Consider the following 21369-nt stretch of genomic DNA (forward strand, 5'->3'; position numbering starts at 1 on the left):
GAAAGAGATATATATTGAATAATAAAAATCAAAAATTATCTTGGCGGCTAAAGGAATTAAGTAACTTTAGAAGAGATTAAGTCAAAACTCCCCTGCTTATTTAGGTTTAAAATCCTAGTTAATACTTTCATTAGTCCAACTCTGAAAACACATCTCAGATAACAACTTCGAGAAATATACACAGAAAATAGCTTTTGCTTACAGATTGGTTTCCTTCTATCCCGTCTCCAGTGAATGAATGAATGAATGAATCCATCTATCCATCCATCACTGGAGTGTTTCAAATGAGAAAATAATTTGCAAATATTAGGTGTCTTTATGTCTATCAAATGTCTAATTTTATAAATTATTTGTGAAAGCAGTTTTGCCATTTGATTCTCAAAAGAACACCCTAAGATAGAAATGCAGGTATTATTACCTAATAACTATATATGAGAAAGTGAGATTAAAGGAGACCCGGGTTCAGTCCCTGTGTTGGGAAGATCTCCTGCAGAAGGAAATGGCAACCCACTCCAGTATTCTTGCCTGGAGAATTCCATGAACAGAGGAGCCTGGCAAGCTACAGTCCATGGGATCTCAAAAGAGTCAGACACAACTGAGCAACTAACATGAATACACATAGCCCATCTAAAACTCGTCTGGCCAAGTACCCCTCACAACAAATAAGCAGGAACTTTTGCAGGCTAGAATTCAGGGGAGTGTCCAGACTGACTCTGAAAAGCACACATTTCTGGTTTTGCCTATCGCTGCGTACTTCACTTACCTAATCTAGAAGAGAGTCACAGGTTTAATTCTGCTGATAAAGATCTGGTACTGAAGGCACTGAATTTAGATCAGAAGACTTGGGTAAAGATATCTTGAAAGTGGAATTTAACTTCTTTTTAACCCCACTGTGTAAAACTCAAAATTATCTGTAGGTAAAACCACAGTAAAGCAGATTCAATGTAATCTAAAGAATAATTTTATTTAACCAGCAAAACTGTTGGAGTGGATTCCCTCCCTTGGTGAATTTCTTATTCCAGAAATATACTTGCTTTATTTATAGGATCACTTGGTTGGATGAACAGCATTAGATGGGCTGTTTCACTAAGCATTACAATCTCTTTTAATAATGGAATGTTGTATATATCTTTAAATGTTTTCTTATACTAGAATTTCTAGGTGTTATTAGTGAGATTCCACAGCAATATTCTAGAAGAAAATGCAAAATTTTATAAAGTTAAGCTAAAATATAGTATTACAAGAAAAGTTGGCAGGATTTTTAGGATCATCTGGGTACTACTCTGTACAGAGGGTTAAAACTTCACTACTGATATCATAGAAAGATATGAAAAGCTACTTTACTGTGTTTGGTTAGAAAATATATTCTGATAAGTAGCTGGGTGGGGTGGGGGGTGCCAGGTGAGGCTCCATTGGGGAAACAATGGATGGTCTCTTAACTGCCTTTTAATAGTTACTTCAAATTATTATTCAGGCTATTAGTCAGCTTTCATTTTACTCAAAACTGAGTTAATGATACTGATAGAGCCTAAACTCAAAATATGTAACTTGAATTTTAGCAAAATTATAAAGAGAAATTTGTGTATCTGCTTTATAGTAAGATATTTTAGTTGTGTCCAACTCTTTGCGACCCCACAGATGGTAGCCTACCAGGCTCTGCCATCCATAGGATTTTCCAGGCAAGAATACTGGAGGGGGCTGCCATTTCCTTCTCCAGCAGACCTTCCCAAACCAGGGATCAAACCCAAGTCTCCTGCATTGCAGACAGACGCTTTATCGTCTGAGCCACCAGGGAAGCCCTTTCTATATTTTAGTTAAGCTATGTTAAAATCAGTAAAGTCTGCATGAAACGCATCACTTGTTATAAAGTCAAATGAATGGGACAGAGTATAGGGCATTCAGAAGGATTTCCATTTATGTGTCAAAATATTGCATGTAAGAAGTTGACATGTTCATCAAGGTATGTTGACCAGAGAAACAGAATCAGTGGAGATATATACTAAGAGATTTGTTGCAAGGAATTGACTTAATTGATGGTGATGGTTGGCTGGACAATTCCAAAATTGACAGAGCAGGCCATCAGGAGAGGCAGCTGGAACTCTCAAGCTGAAGCTGCTCCCTACCGGTGAAATTTCTTTTTCAGAGAAGCCTCAGTCTGGTCTTAAGATCCTTCACCTGATTAAATCTGGCTCACCAAATTATCTAGGATAATATCCCTTATATAAAATCAATGGACTATGGACTTTAGTCATATCTACAAAAATACCTTCCCAGCAACAATAAGTGTTTGATTGAGGGGACTTTAGTCTTACTCCAGTTTACATATAAAACTAACCATCAAAGATGGTATTCCACATCAGTCATTGGAGATAGTGTTGACATAATTGTCCATCCATTTCAAAGAAAAATGAAGTCAAATTTCTTCTTAATACAAAAGAGTATATTCTTGATGAAATTAAACTGTTTCAGGTGAGACAACTGTGAAACTCATGAGCTTCAATGATTAGGTAAACAGTACTTCCCCAAATTCTCTTCATATGAGCTTTCTGATTTCCCAGACAGCTCTGTACTCCTTCTGCCTCAGGAATCAACAGCAGTACCCAGGAAAGGGTGCAAAACATTAACGAATATCAGATTGATGCCATGCTAATTAAGGGACAGGTCAGGGGGAGCACAAGCCAGCTAAAGAAGCTTTTATGTTTAAAAGCATCCATTCACCGCCTTGCTGATGGTGTTGGGTATTGTATTATAACCTAGTATCTCCTTAGTGCTAAGACTTGCTCTAATAAACCTTCCAACAGTTGTTTCTGTTTGTGCCTTCCGTGAGTCAGGCATCGTGGTGACTCTATGGATGTAAACTGAAGCACTCACAGTAAGAGAAACAACAGTACCAACACTATTCTCAACCCATGCCTTCCAATGTATTTTATAAAATTAGACGTATCTTAAGTGGCCAGTATTATATGTGGGTGAGTTTATCAAATTGCCTTCTCTAAAAGTCCTAGTTACTGAAGATGACTGCCTTCAACTGTACCAAATTCATTCTAACCATGGCTTAAAAGCCATCTATTAGTAGCAAGTTAGAATTCTTCTCAGTACCAAGAATTATTCATCCTTCTGTACAAAAATAAACAAATACATAATTTTGTATTTAATAGAAGCATCATTTCTCTAAGAGGCTATTTTATTTATGATTTTTCCTTGGCTCCAAATGTTTGTGCCATTTCAAATGAATGGGGAAAAAAGAGAGATGATATTTTAATTGTTATCAGTGCTGTTCAACTCCTTAAGGTTTAAGAGCTTGTTGGTTTACACCGAGTCCTCAGTGTCTCAGAAAAGTCATATGGTCTTCTGAGAGGCGTTATTTGTTTTATAAACATGTGTCACGTTGATGAGCTATGTTGAAACTCAGATAAAAGGAAAGTTATTCACATTACAAATTTATACATGTCACACTCGGCCATGATGCACAAGGCTTCCCTTATTTCCTGTACTCTCTGTGTGCCGGAAAATCAGCTCATAGGTCATCACTGAGTACTGCAATCCGCGTCCAAGTTATCACAGAGACAGGTTTTCTTCATGCTGTAGTGTGGAACCTAATGCAAAACAAATATGCCTTGAGATGTTTTCGAGAGATGAAAACCTAGTATTTTCAGCTGAAGTACAGTGGCTTTGGAGTTCTCTTTCTTTGCCCAAAGGAATCACTGACCTTGAATGAATGATGGAGCATAAATTTTTAGATTGACTGTTCTTGATTTATAGGCAGGCTTCTTCTGGACTGTGAGGAAAAATGATCCTTGCTATTTTTGATTATTTCTTCATCATTCGTATTTTGTATTCTGCATCTGCCCTGAGGCTATTTTCAAGGAAACATTTTTGTAAACTGGGAAAAATAAATGAGAATATATGAAAAATAATTTGATTTCTTGCTGTAATCTTCCAACCCTTTTGGCCAAAATAACAGTAATTACCACAACAATCACACAAAATGTAAAGCATGTTTAGTATTGTTGAAATTTTGCTAAAACTTTTAAAACCCATGAAAAATACTTGTTATTCAGTAACTTATTTTTTTTTCCTTCTGTGGAAAATTCTTTCACAGGACTGGAGAAAGGAAGTCAGTACAGTTTTCAGGTGTCAGCCATGACAGTCAATGGCACTGGCCCACCTTCCAACTGGTTCACAGCAGAGACTCCAGAGAATGATCTTGATGGTAAGACCTTTCCCCATCACTGTCACTCTGATATCTGTCTTCTTTGTTACTTCAGCTTCAAAGAATACCTTTAAAAATTTGATGAACTTCCACGTTAGGGATGTTTCTTTTTCCTGTATCTTTAGATGCAAAACAAAACAAATCAAAAAACCCTGAATGGATATAGAGTCTTCAGCAATGCCGTATAAATTATTTATTTATTTTTTTATGTTTTTTATTTTATTTTTAAACTTTACAATATTGTATTGGTTTTGCCAAATATTGAAATGAATCCGCCACAGGTATACATGTGTTCCCCATCCTGAACCCTCCTCCCTCCTCCCTCCCCATACCATCCCTCTGGGTTGTCCCAGTGCACCAGCCCCAAGCATCCAGTATCGTGCATCTAACCTGGACTGGTGACTCGTTTCATACATGATATTATACATGTTTCAATGCCATTCTCCCAAATCTTCCCACCCTCTCCCTCTCCCACAGAGTCCATAAGACTGTTCTATACATCAGTGTCTCTTTTGCTGTCTCGTATGCAGGGTTATTGTTACCATCTTTCTAAATTCCATATATATGCGTTAGTATACTGTATTGGTGTTTTTCTTTCTGGCTTACTTCACTCTGTATAATAGGCTCCAGTTTCATCCATCTCATTAGAACTCATTCAAATGAATCCTTTTTAATGGCTGAGTAATATCCCATTGTGTATACGTACCATAGCTTTCTTATCCATTCATCTGCTGATGGACATCTAGGTTGCTTCCATGTCCTGGCTATTATAAACAGTGCTGCAATGAACATTGGGGTACGCGTGTCTCTTTCCCTTCTGGTTTCCTCAGTGTGTATGCCTAGCAGTGGGATTGCTGGGTCATAAGGCAGTTCTATTTCCAGTTTTTTAAGGAATCTCCACACTGTTCTCCATAGTGGCTGTACTAGTTTGCATTCCCACCAACAGTGTAAGAGGGTTCCCTTTTCTCCACACCCTCTCCAGCATTTATTGCTTGTAGACTTTTGGATTGCAGCCATTCTGACTGGCATGAAATGGTACCTCATAGTGGTTTTGATTTTCATTTCTCTGATAATGAGTGATGTTGAGCATCTTTTCATGTGTTTGTTAGCCATCTGTATGTCTTCTTTGGAGAAATGTCTATTTAGTTCTTTGGCCCATTTTTTAGTCTTCATAGCAAATCACTTTTTTTCAAAAAATTTGATATGACCTTTATTCTATTTATTTTATTTGAAGTAATGGATCTTAACCATGTTCTTCAGAGTAATGCCTGCAATTTCCGATAATAAGCATAAAATGTAATTATTTTACATAGCTTCTCTGGCTCTTTTATGATACTTCTGCAAATAGCAATATGTATTTTTGACTAGCTTATGATATGATCATTAATGTTTGGCACTTTTTTTACATAAAGGATAGTCTGCCCTATTTTCTTAATTGATAGTTATCTGAAATACTTGTGGATGAGATATTGAGGTTCATATAAAATCACATATCAGTGTGTTCAATATAACAAAATCTTCAAAATTATCAGATGAGAAGTACTTCTTGAAATAAAAAGCATCATGACTAAATATGAGAATAAAATTCAAGAGAAAGGGGTAATGGAAGCAATGGAAATATAAATAATAGAATAAACAAAAATACAAATAATAAAGTAGAAATATACTCTAGAGAATTACAGATACATGAAGTAGAAATTTATAAAAAATGAAAGATACTTGAAAAAGAAGGAAGTTGAAATCAGTAGACTTAAAACTAGATGATCCAAACTGGGACCAAGAAAAAAGTGGCTAAAAGAATAAACACATGTGTATTGAGAATATGATCGCTACCTAACTAATTGAAAATGGAATTCACGTACTTCTTCAGTGACAGACCTGAAAATATTCAAGTTCCTGGAAACTGACAATTCTCTGTCTCTCTCTTTTCCTCTCATTTTTCTCTCTCCCTCTCTCCTCTCCATCACCATTTCTGAAATCTGTTCTCCCTTTCTCTTCCTTAGGCTCCTTCTTTCAATTTTCTTCCTCCGTGATCTTTCCTGTCTTCCCTTTATAAATAACTTACTGCCATTCAATTGTTTTAGTATAGTCACAGTCTTGGTTTTACAACATGATTATGCTGGCAGTAAAACAACCAACAAATACTATTTCCACAATACTGATAATCACTGCTATGTAATAGCACATTAATTCAAAGAATATTTATAGAAAGTTTTCCTAACATCAGACATTGTACTGAGCTCTGAGGATATAATAATAAATAAGAAAGATATGATTATTTTCCTTGTGTAGCTTAGAAAGCAGAGAAGGTGATGGCACCCCACTCCAGTGCTCTTGCCTGGAAAATCTCATGGGTGGAGGAGCCTGGTAGGCCGCAGTCCATGGGGTTGTGAAGAGTTGGACACGACTGAGTGACTTCACTTTCACTTTTCACTTTCATGCATTGGAGAAGGAAATGGCAACCCACTCCAGTGTTCTTGCCTGGAGAATCCCAGGGACGGTGGAGCCTGGTGGGCTGCCATCTATGGGGTCGCACAGAGTCAGACACGACTGAATCAACTTAACAGCAGCAGCAGCAGCAGCTTAGAAAGAAACATTCTAAATGAAGTCATAGGGAATCGTCATTGTTATAGTACAAATCTGGTTGAATATTGGCAGTATCCTATAGTTCAACTTAGGATGGATGCCTAAATAGAACCATAGATAGGCAAACAGATGGATATAGAGAAGATTTGTGCTTAAAATTGAGACCTGATGCATCAACAAGAATTATCACTGCAAAGCATACATTAAAAACTGAGGAGAAGGCAAAGTAAATGCAAGTTTGAAGTCAACATAGGTCATAGTACTGCTCTTAGGGTCTTGAAATAAAGACCATCAAGGCTGAAACACAGAGATGGCACACAATTACTTTTGCAAGAAAGGCAGATTCTGTGTTTGGCAAGACCAAAATAAGAATTTGAACTTTATCCTAAGAATATCATTAAAGCTATAACCTGCTTTATCCTAAGCAAGCCATGAAATAATTTTTTAAAACTACGGACAATTATGTTTGCATTTTGAAGAAAATATCCTGTTTAAAACTCAAAAGGTGTATTAGAAGTAGACCCTCATGCTGGGAAAGATTGAAGGCTGGAGGAAAAGGGGACAACAGAGGATGAGATGGTTGGATGGCATCACCGACTCGATGGACTTGAGTTTGAGCAAGCTCCAGGAGTTGGTATTGGACAGGGAGGCCTGGCGTGCTGCAGTTCACGGGGTCGCAAAGAGTTGGACACGACTGAGTAACTGAACTGATACATGGGCCAATTCAGGACTACTTTACAATAAAGTACATTGAGCCTTAGAAAATAAATATTATTTAACTTGTCTCAGATAAATCAAGAAGTCACAGAGCTACATCAAGTCACACTTTGCAGAGTGTATACCCTTCAGTAATGGATTAGGGAAGTTTAAATCATGTGTTCATTCTTTCAACATATATTTCTTCTTGAAAGTTTCTCTATACCAGGCATTATTTTAGATTCTAGGGGCAAAACAATAAACAAAGTCACTATTCTCAAAGAGTATAAATTTTATCAAGGTAGAAATGGTAGTGACAAATGATGTGAAAAAAAAGGAAGTATGGCAGAAGCTATAGCAAATGATGAGGGAGTACTCTTTTATGTAGGGATTTGAGAAGATCTCACACATTAGGAAAACGTGAGCACAGATCTTGAGAAAGTGAGGGAGACGGCCATACAAATAGTTCAGACAAGAGCCCCTGGTGCAGAAGGAATAGCAAGAATAGACATCCAGAGACTGGAGCCCCGTTGGTGTCTGAAGTATGACAAGGAGGTCAGGAGAGCTGGGCCCAAAGTGACGAGAACATGATTGGTCTCATGCAAACCATACAAGGATGGTTAGGATGTGCTATAGGAATGGTTCCTTTCTCTGTTTTACTTGAGAAATTACTTTTAACCTTTATATATTGTGTTTTATGCTCTCTTCTCTCCATTGTAGTATATATTGTTATCTTTATTTTTAAAGAGTAAGTTAAGCTAAGAAAATTAAGCTCACTTGATCTCACTCTGCTGTTAATGATGGAGCTGATACTCAAACCAGGTTGGGTGAGTCAGTGTCCAGTCCAGTTTATCAAAGATAAGTGTCCATGAATCCTGTAGAACTGACCCAGTGATGGTAAAAATAGTGATTCAAGGCAAAAGATTCTAAGAAATGAGGTCATATCATTTACCCAAACTTAAGGGACTATGTCTCTTACTGGAAGGAGTGAAAATAAATGAAGTGGAGGTGCTGAAGTTCCCATAAAATACCCGGGAGGAATGGGATGCTCCGCTGACTTGCGTGCTCCTACTCCTTGCTCTGAATGACTCACACTGTAAGCAGAACCAAACGTAAACTCGCAGCTCCTGGGATGGCACAAGACTCCCACTTAACTACATTCTCTTCATATCCCTTGGATCTAAGTAGACTCCATCTCATACACATCTTTTTTTTTTCCATTTATTTTTATTTATTTATTGAATTTCATTTTTGCCTGTGCTGCGTCTTCGTTGCCCTGTGAGGGCTTTCTCTAGCTGCGGTGAGCAGGCTTCTCCTTGCAGTGGCCTCTCTCGTTGAGCAGCACGGGCTCTGGAGTACACAGGCTTCGGTAGCTGCATCGCGTGGGCTCAGTAGTTGTGGCACGTGGGCCTAGTTGCCCTGCAGCATGTGGGATCGTCCCAGGCCAAGGATCAAACTGGTGTCCCCTGCATTGCAGGGCGAATTCTTAAGCACTGCACTACGAGGGAAGCCAGTTTCATACATCTGTGCTAATCAAGGGCCTCTATGCGAGCTCATGCATGGAGTCTTAATAAATGCTGTTTCTTTGGATGTTTGAACTGTACCATGTTTTTAGCTTAATAGTATCTCTCTTCTGCATGCAGCATTTCTCCCTATGTTTCTCCTTATTTGAGTACTGATTCAGTACCTATGGTGTGCCAAGTAATGGGCAGTACAAATGTGAAAAACAGGAATAACTCTCTTGAGGCATTAACAATGGCTGCAGTGATTGAGCAGGCTTCATAAGAACAAGGAGTACTTAAAGTAGAAACTTCAGGGAAAGGGGACTGACAGCTAGGATTATAGAGAAGGGTGTGTAGGACAGAATAGTAAACATTCTTCAAAAAGTATGGCTTAAGAAAAAGCACATCTATCATTATTAGCTCAGAATTCGTCCTCACTCCTACTCCTTTACCAACCAATTATCTTAACACATTTCAACACATTTCATCTGTTGCCTCTTCACTCATTCTTTCACATCTTCATTGGGTTAAAATTGTTTAGACCTTTGGATTAAAATTGTTTAAACAGTTACTGTGAACCATAAGAACTGGCCATGAACATTAGCAATCTGATAAAATGTAAATACAAATTAATAGAAGAAAGCTAGTGGAGTCCATACTTCTTGTACATAATGCTGTTATAGTTTATGATTTGAGATAATTAGGGTTTCCCATGTGGAGCAGTGGTAAAGAATCTGCCTGCAATGGGGAGATGTGGGTTCAATTCCTGGACCGGGAAGATCCCCTGGAGAAGGAAATAGCAAACCACTCCAGTATGCTTGCCTGGACAGTTCCACTGACTGAGGAGTCTGGTAAGCTACAGTCCATTAGGTTGCAAAGAGTTGGACACAATGGAGTGACTGAGTATGCATGCACCTGTTCTATACTCCTTGAGAATCATTAGCCTTTAAAACAGAGTGGAGACTAATAGGGCATTTAACTGTAGAAGTCCGGGCCAGGTGTGTTCCATTTGCTTTGTAAAGCGCTGGTTTCACTTGCTGCACTGAAAGACCGCACATTTGATCCTAAGGCTGTCTCAGCTTCTTGACCCGTGATCTCTGTTCGCTGAGCTACTCCCTGAAACTGAATCTGATTCCTCTTCCTTCCTCCGGTTTTTCTTCATTTGACTGCATCATTCAAATATTAAAAAGTGTAACCTTGGATAAGAATTAAGATTTGGATAAATGGACAAGCCCAGAAGTGATCACTAGTAGCCCCAAAATATGCAGCCTGATGGCTTTCTCTCTATCTGAAAATGTAGAAATAGCATAGAATATGGAATCTATACAGAATCTATAGAATAATCATATACATATATTTAAGCTAGGGGGGTTTTCTTTAAATATTCATCTCAGAGTTTAACTTATTCAAGTAAATGTTTAATTATAAATTGAGATTTAGATGACTTTTATCAAAGTTTTCAAGGCTAAGCTTTCTGAAGTCAGATTTCCATATAGAATGGCTTTGATTTCCTTTAAGCTTTTGGATAAGGAGCAAGCAATCTTTGTGAAAACCACTTGAAATGAGAGGTATTCTTTGCTGTAACCAGAGAAATCTGTGCTGGGAGGGAGGCCCAGTGCTGGACCTGCTAAGTGTGTGTTACTGGATAGCTGTCTCTCCTTGCTTCCGAGTCTCCTTGTGAACTCCAAGCTGTGATTTATTCATTAGGGTGATAACTTGAAGCCTTGCACGTCAGTTCAACAGAAGCAGTGATGCATATAGATAGCTGAAAGCAGTGAAAGCCATTCCCTCTCTTTCTATGACTTCTGTAGTTTCTTTTGCCTTCTCTGTTTGGCTTAAGCAGTGTGAAGATCAATAGTAATATATATTAAGCAACATAAGCAAATTCTGCTTCTTGAATTCTTACATAAGGAAATTATCTGAGGGTGATGGAAGGGTGGTGTGGTGGGAAGCACTGGGCAAAATATATTTAGTGAGGCATTATTTATGATATTCAAATTTAAAAATAACTTTGATATCACACAATAAGAATGTGTGTAAACTGTGTAATGATTATCCAATATAATCTGGCTAGTAAAATAATATGCTTAAATTAAAAAAAAAAGCACTAATTTGGAGAAATACTCCAGTTCCTTATGGATTACCCTTTTAATTAAGATGTTTTGTTAAAGTAATTATAGAGCCAAACCTCGCTGTTTGTTCAGGGTTCCCTAAAAGCATGTTTGCTATTACTAACAGCTGGGAAGTTTTAAAATATTTATTTTGCATCTCAAAATATCAGCTTAAAAAAACAAAATCATTAGAATTCCCCAAAGCTCTTATGTAAATGTCTTGCATAGGATATGAAGGAATTTTTGATTAAGTTCAGCAAGGCATTCTCCAGGAAACAGCATGGGTATCCATTTGTGCTGCTTAAAAATAAAATTAAAGTGAACAGGTAGAAGTTGTTATACAAATCAATAATGATATAAATTAAACCCTTACCATAAAATGGAGGAGCTTGTCTAGCAAAAATTACCAACACAGAGAATCCTGAAAATGCGACAGTGATGTAAGCAAAACCTCTGAATCTAAGAACAGGCTCTAATTTCCTGCCCCCAGGAAACAGATAATTAGCCCTATTAGCCTGATCAGTTCAGTTCAGTTCAATCGCTCAGTCGTGTCCGACTCTTTGCGACCCCAAGAATCACAGCACGCCAGGCCTTGCTGTCCATCACCAACTCCTGGAGTTCACTCAAACTATTTGCATCGAGGCGGTGATGCCATCCAGCCATCTTATCCTCTGTCGTCCCCTTCTCTTCCAGCCCCCAAACCCTCCCAGGCCAAAGTGTTGGAGTTTTAGCCTCAGCATCAGTCCTTCCAATGAACACCCAGGACTGGTCTCCTTCTTGGATCTCTTTGCAGTCCAAGGGACTAGCAAGAGTCTTCTCTAGCACCACAGTTCAAAAGCATCAATTCTTCGGGATTCAGCTTTCTTCACAGTCCAGCTCTCACATCCATACATGACCACTGGAAAAACCATAGCCTTGACTAGATGGACCTTTGTTGGCAAAGTAATATCTCTGCTTTTTAATATGCTATCTAAGTTGGCCATAACTTTCCTCCCAAGGAGCAAGTGTCTTTTAGGTAATCGTAAAGTGGAATTACTGCAAATTCACTTCATTTGCAAAATGAGCCACAAAAGAACTTCTGTCTTTTGGAATCTGCATGATAGGTGTAATACTCCTTGGGCACATGGCATTGAGGAAGATCACATTAAAGTTTATTTTAAGAATAATAATAAACTCTAAGATGATGAGATTACCCAGAAAGAAGAAACAGTGCATATCAGAATTATCATATGCATTCAAAAAACAGACTCTGAAAAGTGGGGCATCTCCAGGCAGAAGAATGAGAAATGAGAAAAATAAGTTTTTGACTAATTGCAAGAAATTAAATAAAGAGTAGAAAAGAAACAAGGAAGGAAGAAGAAGAGAATACATGGAAGAGTTGTGGTAGGCTGCATAATGCACCCCACTCGCCCCCGCCCCCCGGCCCCGGCCGGGAAATATCCATGTCCCTGAATTCTCTAGGGGGATCCACTGTGGTCAGGTCTTCTTGCATGCATGCAAGCTAAGTCGCTTCAGTTGTGTCCAACTGTGCAACCCCATGGACTGTAGCCTGCCAGGCTCCTCTGTCCATGGGATTTTTCAGGCAAGAATACTGAAGTGGGTTGCCATTTCCTTCTCCAAAAGTGTTCTTAGAAGAAGGAAACAGGAAGATCAGAATGACAGGAGGTGTGACAACACATACACGTATTCGTACGTACATATATGAAATGGGTAAATAATTTTATATTGATAACTACCAGTATTCCAGTTATGGAACTTCAAATCTCAAATATACAACACTTAAGCAATCAAAGCATGTAAACAAGTTCTTTCCAAAAAATAGAAAAGGCCAATCCAGATTTGAGAAATAGTTTATTTAAATGATTAGAAAAAAGTAAAAACTTTAAATATGAAAACCAAATAGTCATTGAAATGAAATGTCACTGGATGTGTTAAATAATATAGTAAACATAGGTGAAAACAAAATTAACACATGGTAATACATAAAAAGAGAAAATTCTAAAGACATGAAACATGAAATAAGAAAATTTAGCATGCATCAGTCATAATCCCCAAAGAAAATAAAGCATGGAGGAGAAATGATTTTTCAAAAGATAAGAAGTGAAAATTTTCCAGAATTGATGAAATACCTGGATTATCAGACTCAGGAATAATGCTTTAGCTTTGATATATTGAAGAGTACAGAGATAAAGACAAAAAGAAGAGCTTAAAGTGCCCCAGAGAGAGATTACTTATCTAGGAAGTATAATTATATTGATGAAGAATTCCCAATAGTGACAATTAAACCAAGAAGCAATGAAATATCTGCAAAGTACTGACAAAAAATTTCCATCATCCCCAAATTGTATAGCCAACTGAATAATTATACAAGGAAAGGAGAAACATAAACACCCTTCACATAAAGAGAATTTATCACCACTATCTTTTTTGTAAAGGGCCATACTTTTTAAAAAAAGATAAAAAGAAAATCATTAGAAGTGTGATTAGAGAAATTGATTAGCAAAATAATGTAATATATGGGCATATCTGAACACATTATGACTTTATAAAACAAAAATTATAATACTTTGGAAAGTTAACAAAAAGTTGACAAAAATGAGGTGGTAAAGGATAAGAGATCATGGAGATTAAACAGTTTAGAGATTTTTTTTAGTGTTGTTCTTATGAAAAGTAAAGATATAATTAACTCTACATTTCAAGTTTCATAACCTTTCAAAATTGAAAAATGACAAGTTTAAGGATATAGAGTATATAATTTCTTATTCAGTAGAGGAGAAAAAATAATGGTGGGGGAGAGTGCTTTAGCCTATTCAAACAAAATCATGAAGAAAACTAATTGTTTGTTACAAACAAATAGGAAATTAAAAGTGTGTAATAAAATGACATAAATCCTCATATAGTAATAACAAAAAACATAAATGGATTAAGCTCACCAGTTAAAGGATAGATTATTAACTGAGATTTTTAAAACATCAAGATATATGATATTTATAATCAGCAAATATAAAGTATTAAGATGTGAAAGAATTAGAAGTAAAGGGATGGAGTAAAAATGCTAATCATTCTAACAGAAAATAAATATAGATTTATCTTTGGTAATTTTCTAAAAGCCAAATATATCTTTTGGGACAGAGAGTTACTACTCAATGTTAAAAAGATTAACTTATAAAAATTTGTAAATTATAAAGAAATACATAATAGTTATAAAGATATGGCTTTTATATAACATACATTTATCCTATTGAAGCAAATCTTGACGGATCTTTATGGACAAATTTAGAAAGCCACTGTAACATTTGAATATACTTTTGTTATAGAAGCAGTAAATATGTAGTATTGTAGGTAGAAAATACACACCACAAAGCAACACAGGCCTTACCATCCAAAGATTATCAGACCATTGCTCTAAACATCCTAATACATATCCTTTAACTCCCTATGGTAGAGTTAAATGATGATTAGAAGTGAATGTCCACTGCAATAAACAAGCAGCATTTACAGTTTGTAGAAGTGAGTGACAAGGAAGATGATATCCATTGCTGAGAACAAGCACTGCCAATAGAAATGAAACATTAGTATGTATCAGAGCTGTCTGGAAAGAGTGTGGGTATGTCATTGGCTTTCTCTAATTCTCTGTTAAAAAATAATATATAATATGTATATATGTGTGTGTGTATATATATATATATATATATGTATGTATATGTAGGCTATTAAGGACTGGAGCTAAACTCTAACAAAATGACCCATAATATGCAGCATACTACATAGAGAACAGATATATCAAAGTCCCAACAACTTGGCAATGCCTTGTCCGTAGTACACGGTACGCAGCAGCAATCATTTTCATTTTCAGGAGCCAGAGGAGACAAATCTTGCCAGTGACCAAGACAAAATGACATTAATAACTGTACTTTTGTGTTGTTTCAATGTCAAAAATTTTTTAATGTTTTCCTTAAAAATTTTCATATATAGAGAGTTATATAAAATTGTGGTAATTTTATATGTAATGAGTTGTACATAATGATAATTGTATTGAACCTCATAGGAAACGTAGACTTTGTTTCTGTATTTTTGAGCACTTGGTGCCAGGAACTGTTCTAATTATTGGCATTATAGAGAATTCATGGAGAGAGATGAGACAAAGAATAATGAAATAGGTAGCACAGTAAGTGACCATAAACCCTATGGCGGTGGGGGAAAAATGAGATTATTAGGAGATGAAGAGTTTAGGTAAAGATTGCAATTTTAAAATATGGTAGGTAAAGAAGTCTGAAGTTGGAAATTAGATAACAAAACCTGAAGAAGGTCAGGGAGGAAGGCATATCTGAGGCAGAGCTTCCCAGAGGTACAGCAAGTGCCATGCCCTGCGGCCAGAGTATGTCTGTCACGTTTGGGGAAAGTCAGGGTCCGACGCGGAGTGAATGGCTGGGGCGAGGTGAGCAAGGGGGAAAGCGGAAGGAGACGAGGACAGAGAACTAAGGGCGCCAAGGGGCACGTCACACGTGACCCTTTAGGCCATTGTAAAGAACCTGGTCTTCCAGTGTGGGGCGGGAAGACTTAATGATATCTGCTTGACATCGTCTTATTTGTTTGACATCATCTTATTTGTATTTTATTTGTTTACACACATGTTCACACTGTCTTCATGCAGGTTTATTTTAAATACCCTTTATATGCTGGCGCTTCTCATCTCTTGATATAAATTTCTCCACAGTCTTTCTCCAAAGTCTCAGACTTATATACCCTATTTGCCTGGTATCTATGCATGTGACTAGTAGGCACCTTGCATTTAACATGACCAAAGAATTTGTCTGTTTCTCCTCAGTTCATTATATTATTCACCAGTTGCCCAAGCTAAAGATCTCTGACTTATCATGGAACCTCTTCCTTACACAGCTCTGTTGACTCTGCCTCTCAAATGCCCAAATACTTACACTTCATCTCCACCATGGTCATCCATGCTAAGTCGCTTCAGATCAGATCAGATGAGATCAGATCAGTCACTCAGTCGTGTCCGACTCTTTGCAACCCCATGAATCGCAGCACGTCAGGCCTCGCTGTCCATCACCAACTCCCGGAGTTCACTGAGACTCACGTCCATCGAGTCAGTGATGCCATCCAGCCATCTCATCCTCTGTCGTCCCCTTCTCCTCCTGCCCCCAATCCCTCCCAGCATCAGAGTCTTTTCCAATGAGTCAACTCTTCACATGAGGTGGCCAAAGTACTGGAGTTTCAGCTTTAGCATCATTCCTTCCAAAGAAATCCCAGGGCTGATCTCCTTCAGGATGGACTGGTTGGATCTCCCTGCAGTCCAAGGGACTCTCAAGAGTCTTCTCCAACACCACACTTCAAAAGCAGCAATTCTTCGGCGCTCAGCCTTCTTCACAGTCCAACTCTCACATCCATACATGACCACAGGAAAAACCATAGCCTTGACTAGATGAACCTTTGTCGGCAAAGTAGTGTCTCTGCGTTTGAATATGCTATCTAGGTTGGTCATAACTTTCCTTCCAAGGAGTAAGCGTCTTTTAATTTCATGGCTACAGTCACAATCTGCAGTGATTTTGGAGCCCAGAAAAATAAAGTCTGACACTATTTCCACTGTTTCCCCATCTATTTCCCATGAAATGGTGGGACCGGATGCCATGATCTTCGTTTTCTGAACGTTGAGCTTTAAGCCAACTTTTTCACTCTCCTCTTTCACTTTCATAAGGAGGCTTTTTAGTTCCTCTTCACTTTCTGCCATAAGGGTTGTCATCTGCATATCTGAGGTGATTTATATTTCTCCCGGCAATCTTGATTCCAGCTTGTGCTTCTTCCAGTCCAGCGTTTCTCATGATGTACTCTGCATATAAGTTAAATAAACAGGGTGACAATATACACCCTTGATGAACTCCTTTTCCTATTCGGAACCAGTCTGTTGTTCCATGTCCAGTTCTAACTGTTGCTTCCTGACCTGCATACAAATTTCTCAAGAGGCAGGTCAGGTGGTCTGGTATTCCCATCTCTTTCAGAATTTTCCACAGTTTATTGTGATCCACACAGTCAAAGGCTTTGGCGTAGTCAATAAAGCAGAAATAGATGTTTTTCTGGAACTCTCTTGCTTTTTCCATGATCAGCAGATGTTGGCAATTTGATCTCTGGTTCCTCTGCCTTTTCTAAAACCAGCTTGAACATCAGGAAGTTCATGGTTCACATATTGCTGAAGCCTGGCTTGGAGAATTTTGAGCATTACTTTACTAACATGTGAGATGAGTGCAATTGTGCGGTAGTTTGAGCATTCTTTGGCGTTGCCTTTCTTTGGGATTAGAGTGAAAACTGACCTTTTCCAGTCCTGTGGCCACTGCTGAGTTTTCCAAATTTGCTGGCATATTGAGTACAGCACTTTCACAGCATCATCTTGCAGGATTTGGAATAGCTCAACTGGAATTCCATCACCTCCACTAGCTTTGTTCATAGTGATGCTTTCTAAGGCCCACTTGACTTCACATTCCAGGATGTCTGGCTCTAGGTGAGTGATCCCACCATCGTGATTATCTGGGTCATGAAGATCTTTTTTGTACAGTTCTTCTGTGTACTCTTGCCATCTCTTCTTAATATCTTCTGCTTCTGTTAGGTCCATACCATTTCTATCGTTTATCGAGCTCATCTTTGCATGAAATGTTTTTTTGGTATCTCTGATTTTCTTGAAGAGATCCCTAGTCTTTCCCATTCTGTTGTTTTCCTCTATTTCTTTGCATTGATCGCTGAAGAAGGCTTTCTTATCTCTTCTTGCTATTCTTCGGAACTCTGCATTCAGATGTTTATATCTTTCCTTTTCTCCTTTGCTTTTCGCTTCTCTTCTTTTCACAGCTATTTGTAAGGCCTCCCCAGACAGCCATTTTGCTTTTTTGCATTTCTTTTCCATGGGGATGGTCTTGATCCCTGTGTCCTGTGCAATGTCACGAACCTCATTCCATAGTTCATCAGGCACTCTATCTATCAGATCTAGTCCCTTAAATCTATTTCTCACTTCTACTGTATAATCATAAGGGATTTGATTTAGGTCATACCTGAATGGTCTAGTGGTTTTCCCTACTTTCTTCAATTTAAGTCTGAATTTGGCAATAAGTCGCTTCAGTCGTGACTAATTCTTTGTGACTCTGTGGACTGTAGGCCACTAGGCTCCTCTGTCCATGGGGTTCTTCAAGCAAGAATACTAGAACAGGTTGCCATGCCCTTTTCCAGAGGATATTCCCAAACCAGGTTTCTAACCCTCATCTCTTACATCTCCTCCATTGGCAGGCGGGTTCTTTACCTCTACCACCACCTGGAAAGAGACAAGTGTAAACATACTTTTAGGGTCTGCTAATTTTTTTAATTAAAAAAATGGTTTTAAAATACACATTAAATATCATTTGCCATTTTTAAGTGTGCAGTTCAGTGGCATTAGGTATAGACACACTATTGTATACCATCACTATCGCCCTTCTCCAAACTACTTTTGATCTTAAAAAAAATGCCTCGTAACTTGTCCCTCTTCCCAGCTCCTTGCAATCACCATTCTACTTTGTCTTTTTACTACTTTGACAACTTTACGTATTTCATATAAATGGAATCATACGATTTTTGTTCTTTTGTGACTGACTGATTTCACGTAGAGTACCTGACCTGCCTCTTGAGAAACCTATATGCAGGTCAGGAAGCAACAGTTAGAACTGGACATGGAACAACAGACTGGTTCCAAATAGGAAAAGGAGTACATCAAGGCTGTATATTGTCACCCTGCTTATTTAACTTCTATGCAGAGTACATCATGAGAAACGTTGGACTGGAAGAAGCACAAGCTGGAATCAAGATTGCTGGGAGAAATATCAATAACCTCAGATATGCAGATGACACCACCCTTATGGCAGAAAGTGAAGAGGAACTAAAAAGCCTCTTTATGAAAGTGAAAGAGGAGAGTGGAAAAGTTGCCTTAAAGCTCAACATTCAGAAAACGAAGATCATGGCATCTGGTCCCATCACTTCATGGGAAATAGATGGGGAAACAGTGGAAACAGTGTCAGACTTTATTTTTGGGGGCTCCAAAATCACTGCAGGTGGTGATTGCAGCCATGAAATTAAAAGACGCTTACTCCTTGGAAGGAAAGTTATGACCAACCTAGATAGCATATGGAAAAGCAGAGACATTACTTTGCCAACAAAGGTCCGTCTAGTCAAAGCTATGGTTTTTCCAGTAGTCATGTATGGATATGAGAGTTGGACTATGAAGAAAGCTGAGTGCCAAAGAATTGATGCTTTTCAACTGTGGTGTTGGAGAAGACTCTTGAGAGTCCCTTGGACTGCAAGGAGATCCAACCAATCCATCCTAAAGGAGATTAGTCCTGGGTGTTCATTGGAAGGACTGATGCTGAGGCTGAAACTCCAATACTTTGGCCACCTCATGCAAAGAGTTGACTGATTGGAAAAGACCCTGATGCTGGGAGGGATTGGGGGCAGGAGGAGAAGGGGATGACAGAGGACGCGATGACTGGATGGCATTACCGAATCAATGCACATGAGTTTGGGTTAACTCTGGGAGTCTGTGATAGACAGGGAGGCCTGACGTGCTGCAATTCATGGGGTTGCAAAGAGCTGGACACGACTGAGTGACTGAACTGAATTGAACTGAATGTCAAAACAGGTTCTTGTAGCATGTGTCAGAATTTCCTTTCCTTTTAAAAATTAAAATTATTCCATTCTATGTAGAGGGCACAGTTTATACACTTATGAAAATAGACACTTGCGTTGCTTCTACTTTTTTAGTATCTTGAACAACAACACTATTATGAACATCAGTTCAGTTCCATTGCTCAGTCGTGTCCAACTCTTTGCAACCCCATGGACTGCAGCATACCAGGCTTCCCTGTCCTTCACCATCTTCTAGAGTTTTCTCAAACTCATGTCCATTGAGTCAGTGATGCCATCCAACCATCTCATCCTCTGTTGTCCCCTTCTCCTCCTGCCTTCAATCTTTCCTAGCAGCAGGGTCTTTTCAAAGGAGTCAGCTCTTTGCATCAGGTGGCCAAAGTACTGGAGTTTCAGCTTCAACATCAGTCCTTCCAATGAATATTCAGGACTGATTTCCTTTAGGATGGACTGGTTGGATCTCCTTGCAGTCCAAGGGACTCTCAAGAGTCTTCTCCAACACCATAGTTCAAAAGCATCAATTCCTTGGCACTCAACTTTCTTTATAGACGAACTCTCACATCCATACATGACTCCTGGAAAAACCATAGCCTTGACTAGACAGAACTTTGTTGGCAAAGTAATGTCTCTGCTTTTTAATATGTTGTCTAGGTTGGTAAAACCTTCCTTCCAAGGAGTAAATTTCTTTTAATTTCATGGCTGCAATCACCCTCTTCAGTGATTTTAGAGCCCCCCCAAAATAAAGTCAGCCACTGTTTCCACTGTTTCCCCATCTATTTGCCATGAAGTGATGGGATCAGATGCCATGATCTTTATTTTCTGAATGTTGAGCTTTAAGCCAACTTTTTCACTCTCCTCTTTCACTTTCATCAATAGGCTTCTTAGTTCTTCGCTTTTGGCCATAAGGGTGGTGTCATCTGCATATCTGAGGTTACTGATATTTCTCCAAGTAATCTTGATTCCAGCTTGTGCTTCTTCCAGCCCAGCAATTCTCATCATGTACTCTGCATATAAGTTAAATAAGCAGGGTGACAATATACAGCCTTGATGTACTCCTTTTCCTATTTGGAACCAGTCTGTTGTTCCATGTCCAGTTCTAACTGTTGCTTCCTGACCTGCATACAGATTTCTCAAGAGGAAGTTCAGGTGGTCTGGTATTCCCATTTCTTGAAGAATTTTCTGCAGTTTATTTTGATCCACACAGTCAAAGGCTTTGGCATAGTGAATAAAGCAGAAGTACATGTTTTTCTGGAACTCTCTCACTTTGTCGATGATCCAACGGATGTTGTTGATTTGATCTCTGGTTCCTCAGCCTTTTCTAAATCTAGCTTGAACATCTATAAGTTCATGCTTCATGTATTGTTGAAGCCTGGCTTGGAGAATTTTGAGCATTAATTTATTAGCATGTTGGATGAGTGCAATTGTGCGGTAGTTTGAGCATTCTCTGGCATTGCCTTTCTTTGGGATTGGAATGAAAAGTGACCTTTTCCAGTCCTGTGGCCACTGCTGAGTTTTCCAAATTTGCTGGCATATTGAGTGCAGCACTTTCACAGCATCATCTTTTAGGGTTTGAAATAGCTCAAGTGGA

The 21369-nt window shown here is 38.4% G+C and overlaps 1 protein-coding gene across 1 annotated transcript in view; it reads left to right on the plus strand.

The window, feature by feature from the left end:
• DCC (DCC netrin 1 receptor) overlaps positions 1–21369 on the plus strand; it is a 1293116-nt gene that overhangs the window by 1034055 nt on the left and 237692 nt on the right. Inside the window, exon 14 of the mRNA XM_070779092.1 lies at positions 4103–4213. Within this exon, the coding sequence (XP_070635193.1) occupies positions 4103–4213 (111 nt within the window). The remainder of the gene's footprint in view (positions 1–4102; positions 4214–21369) is intronic.

Source organism: Bos indicus, chromosome 24, assembly GCF_029378745.1.
Source record: "Bos indicus isolate NIAB-ARS_2022 breed Sahiwal x Tharparkar chromosome 24, NIAB-ARS_B.indTharparkar_mat_pri_1.0, whole genome shotgun sequence".
Taxonomy (NCBI): domain Eukaryota; kingdom Metazoa; phylum Chordata; class Mammalia; order Artiodactyla; family Bovidae; genus Bos; species Bos indicus.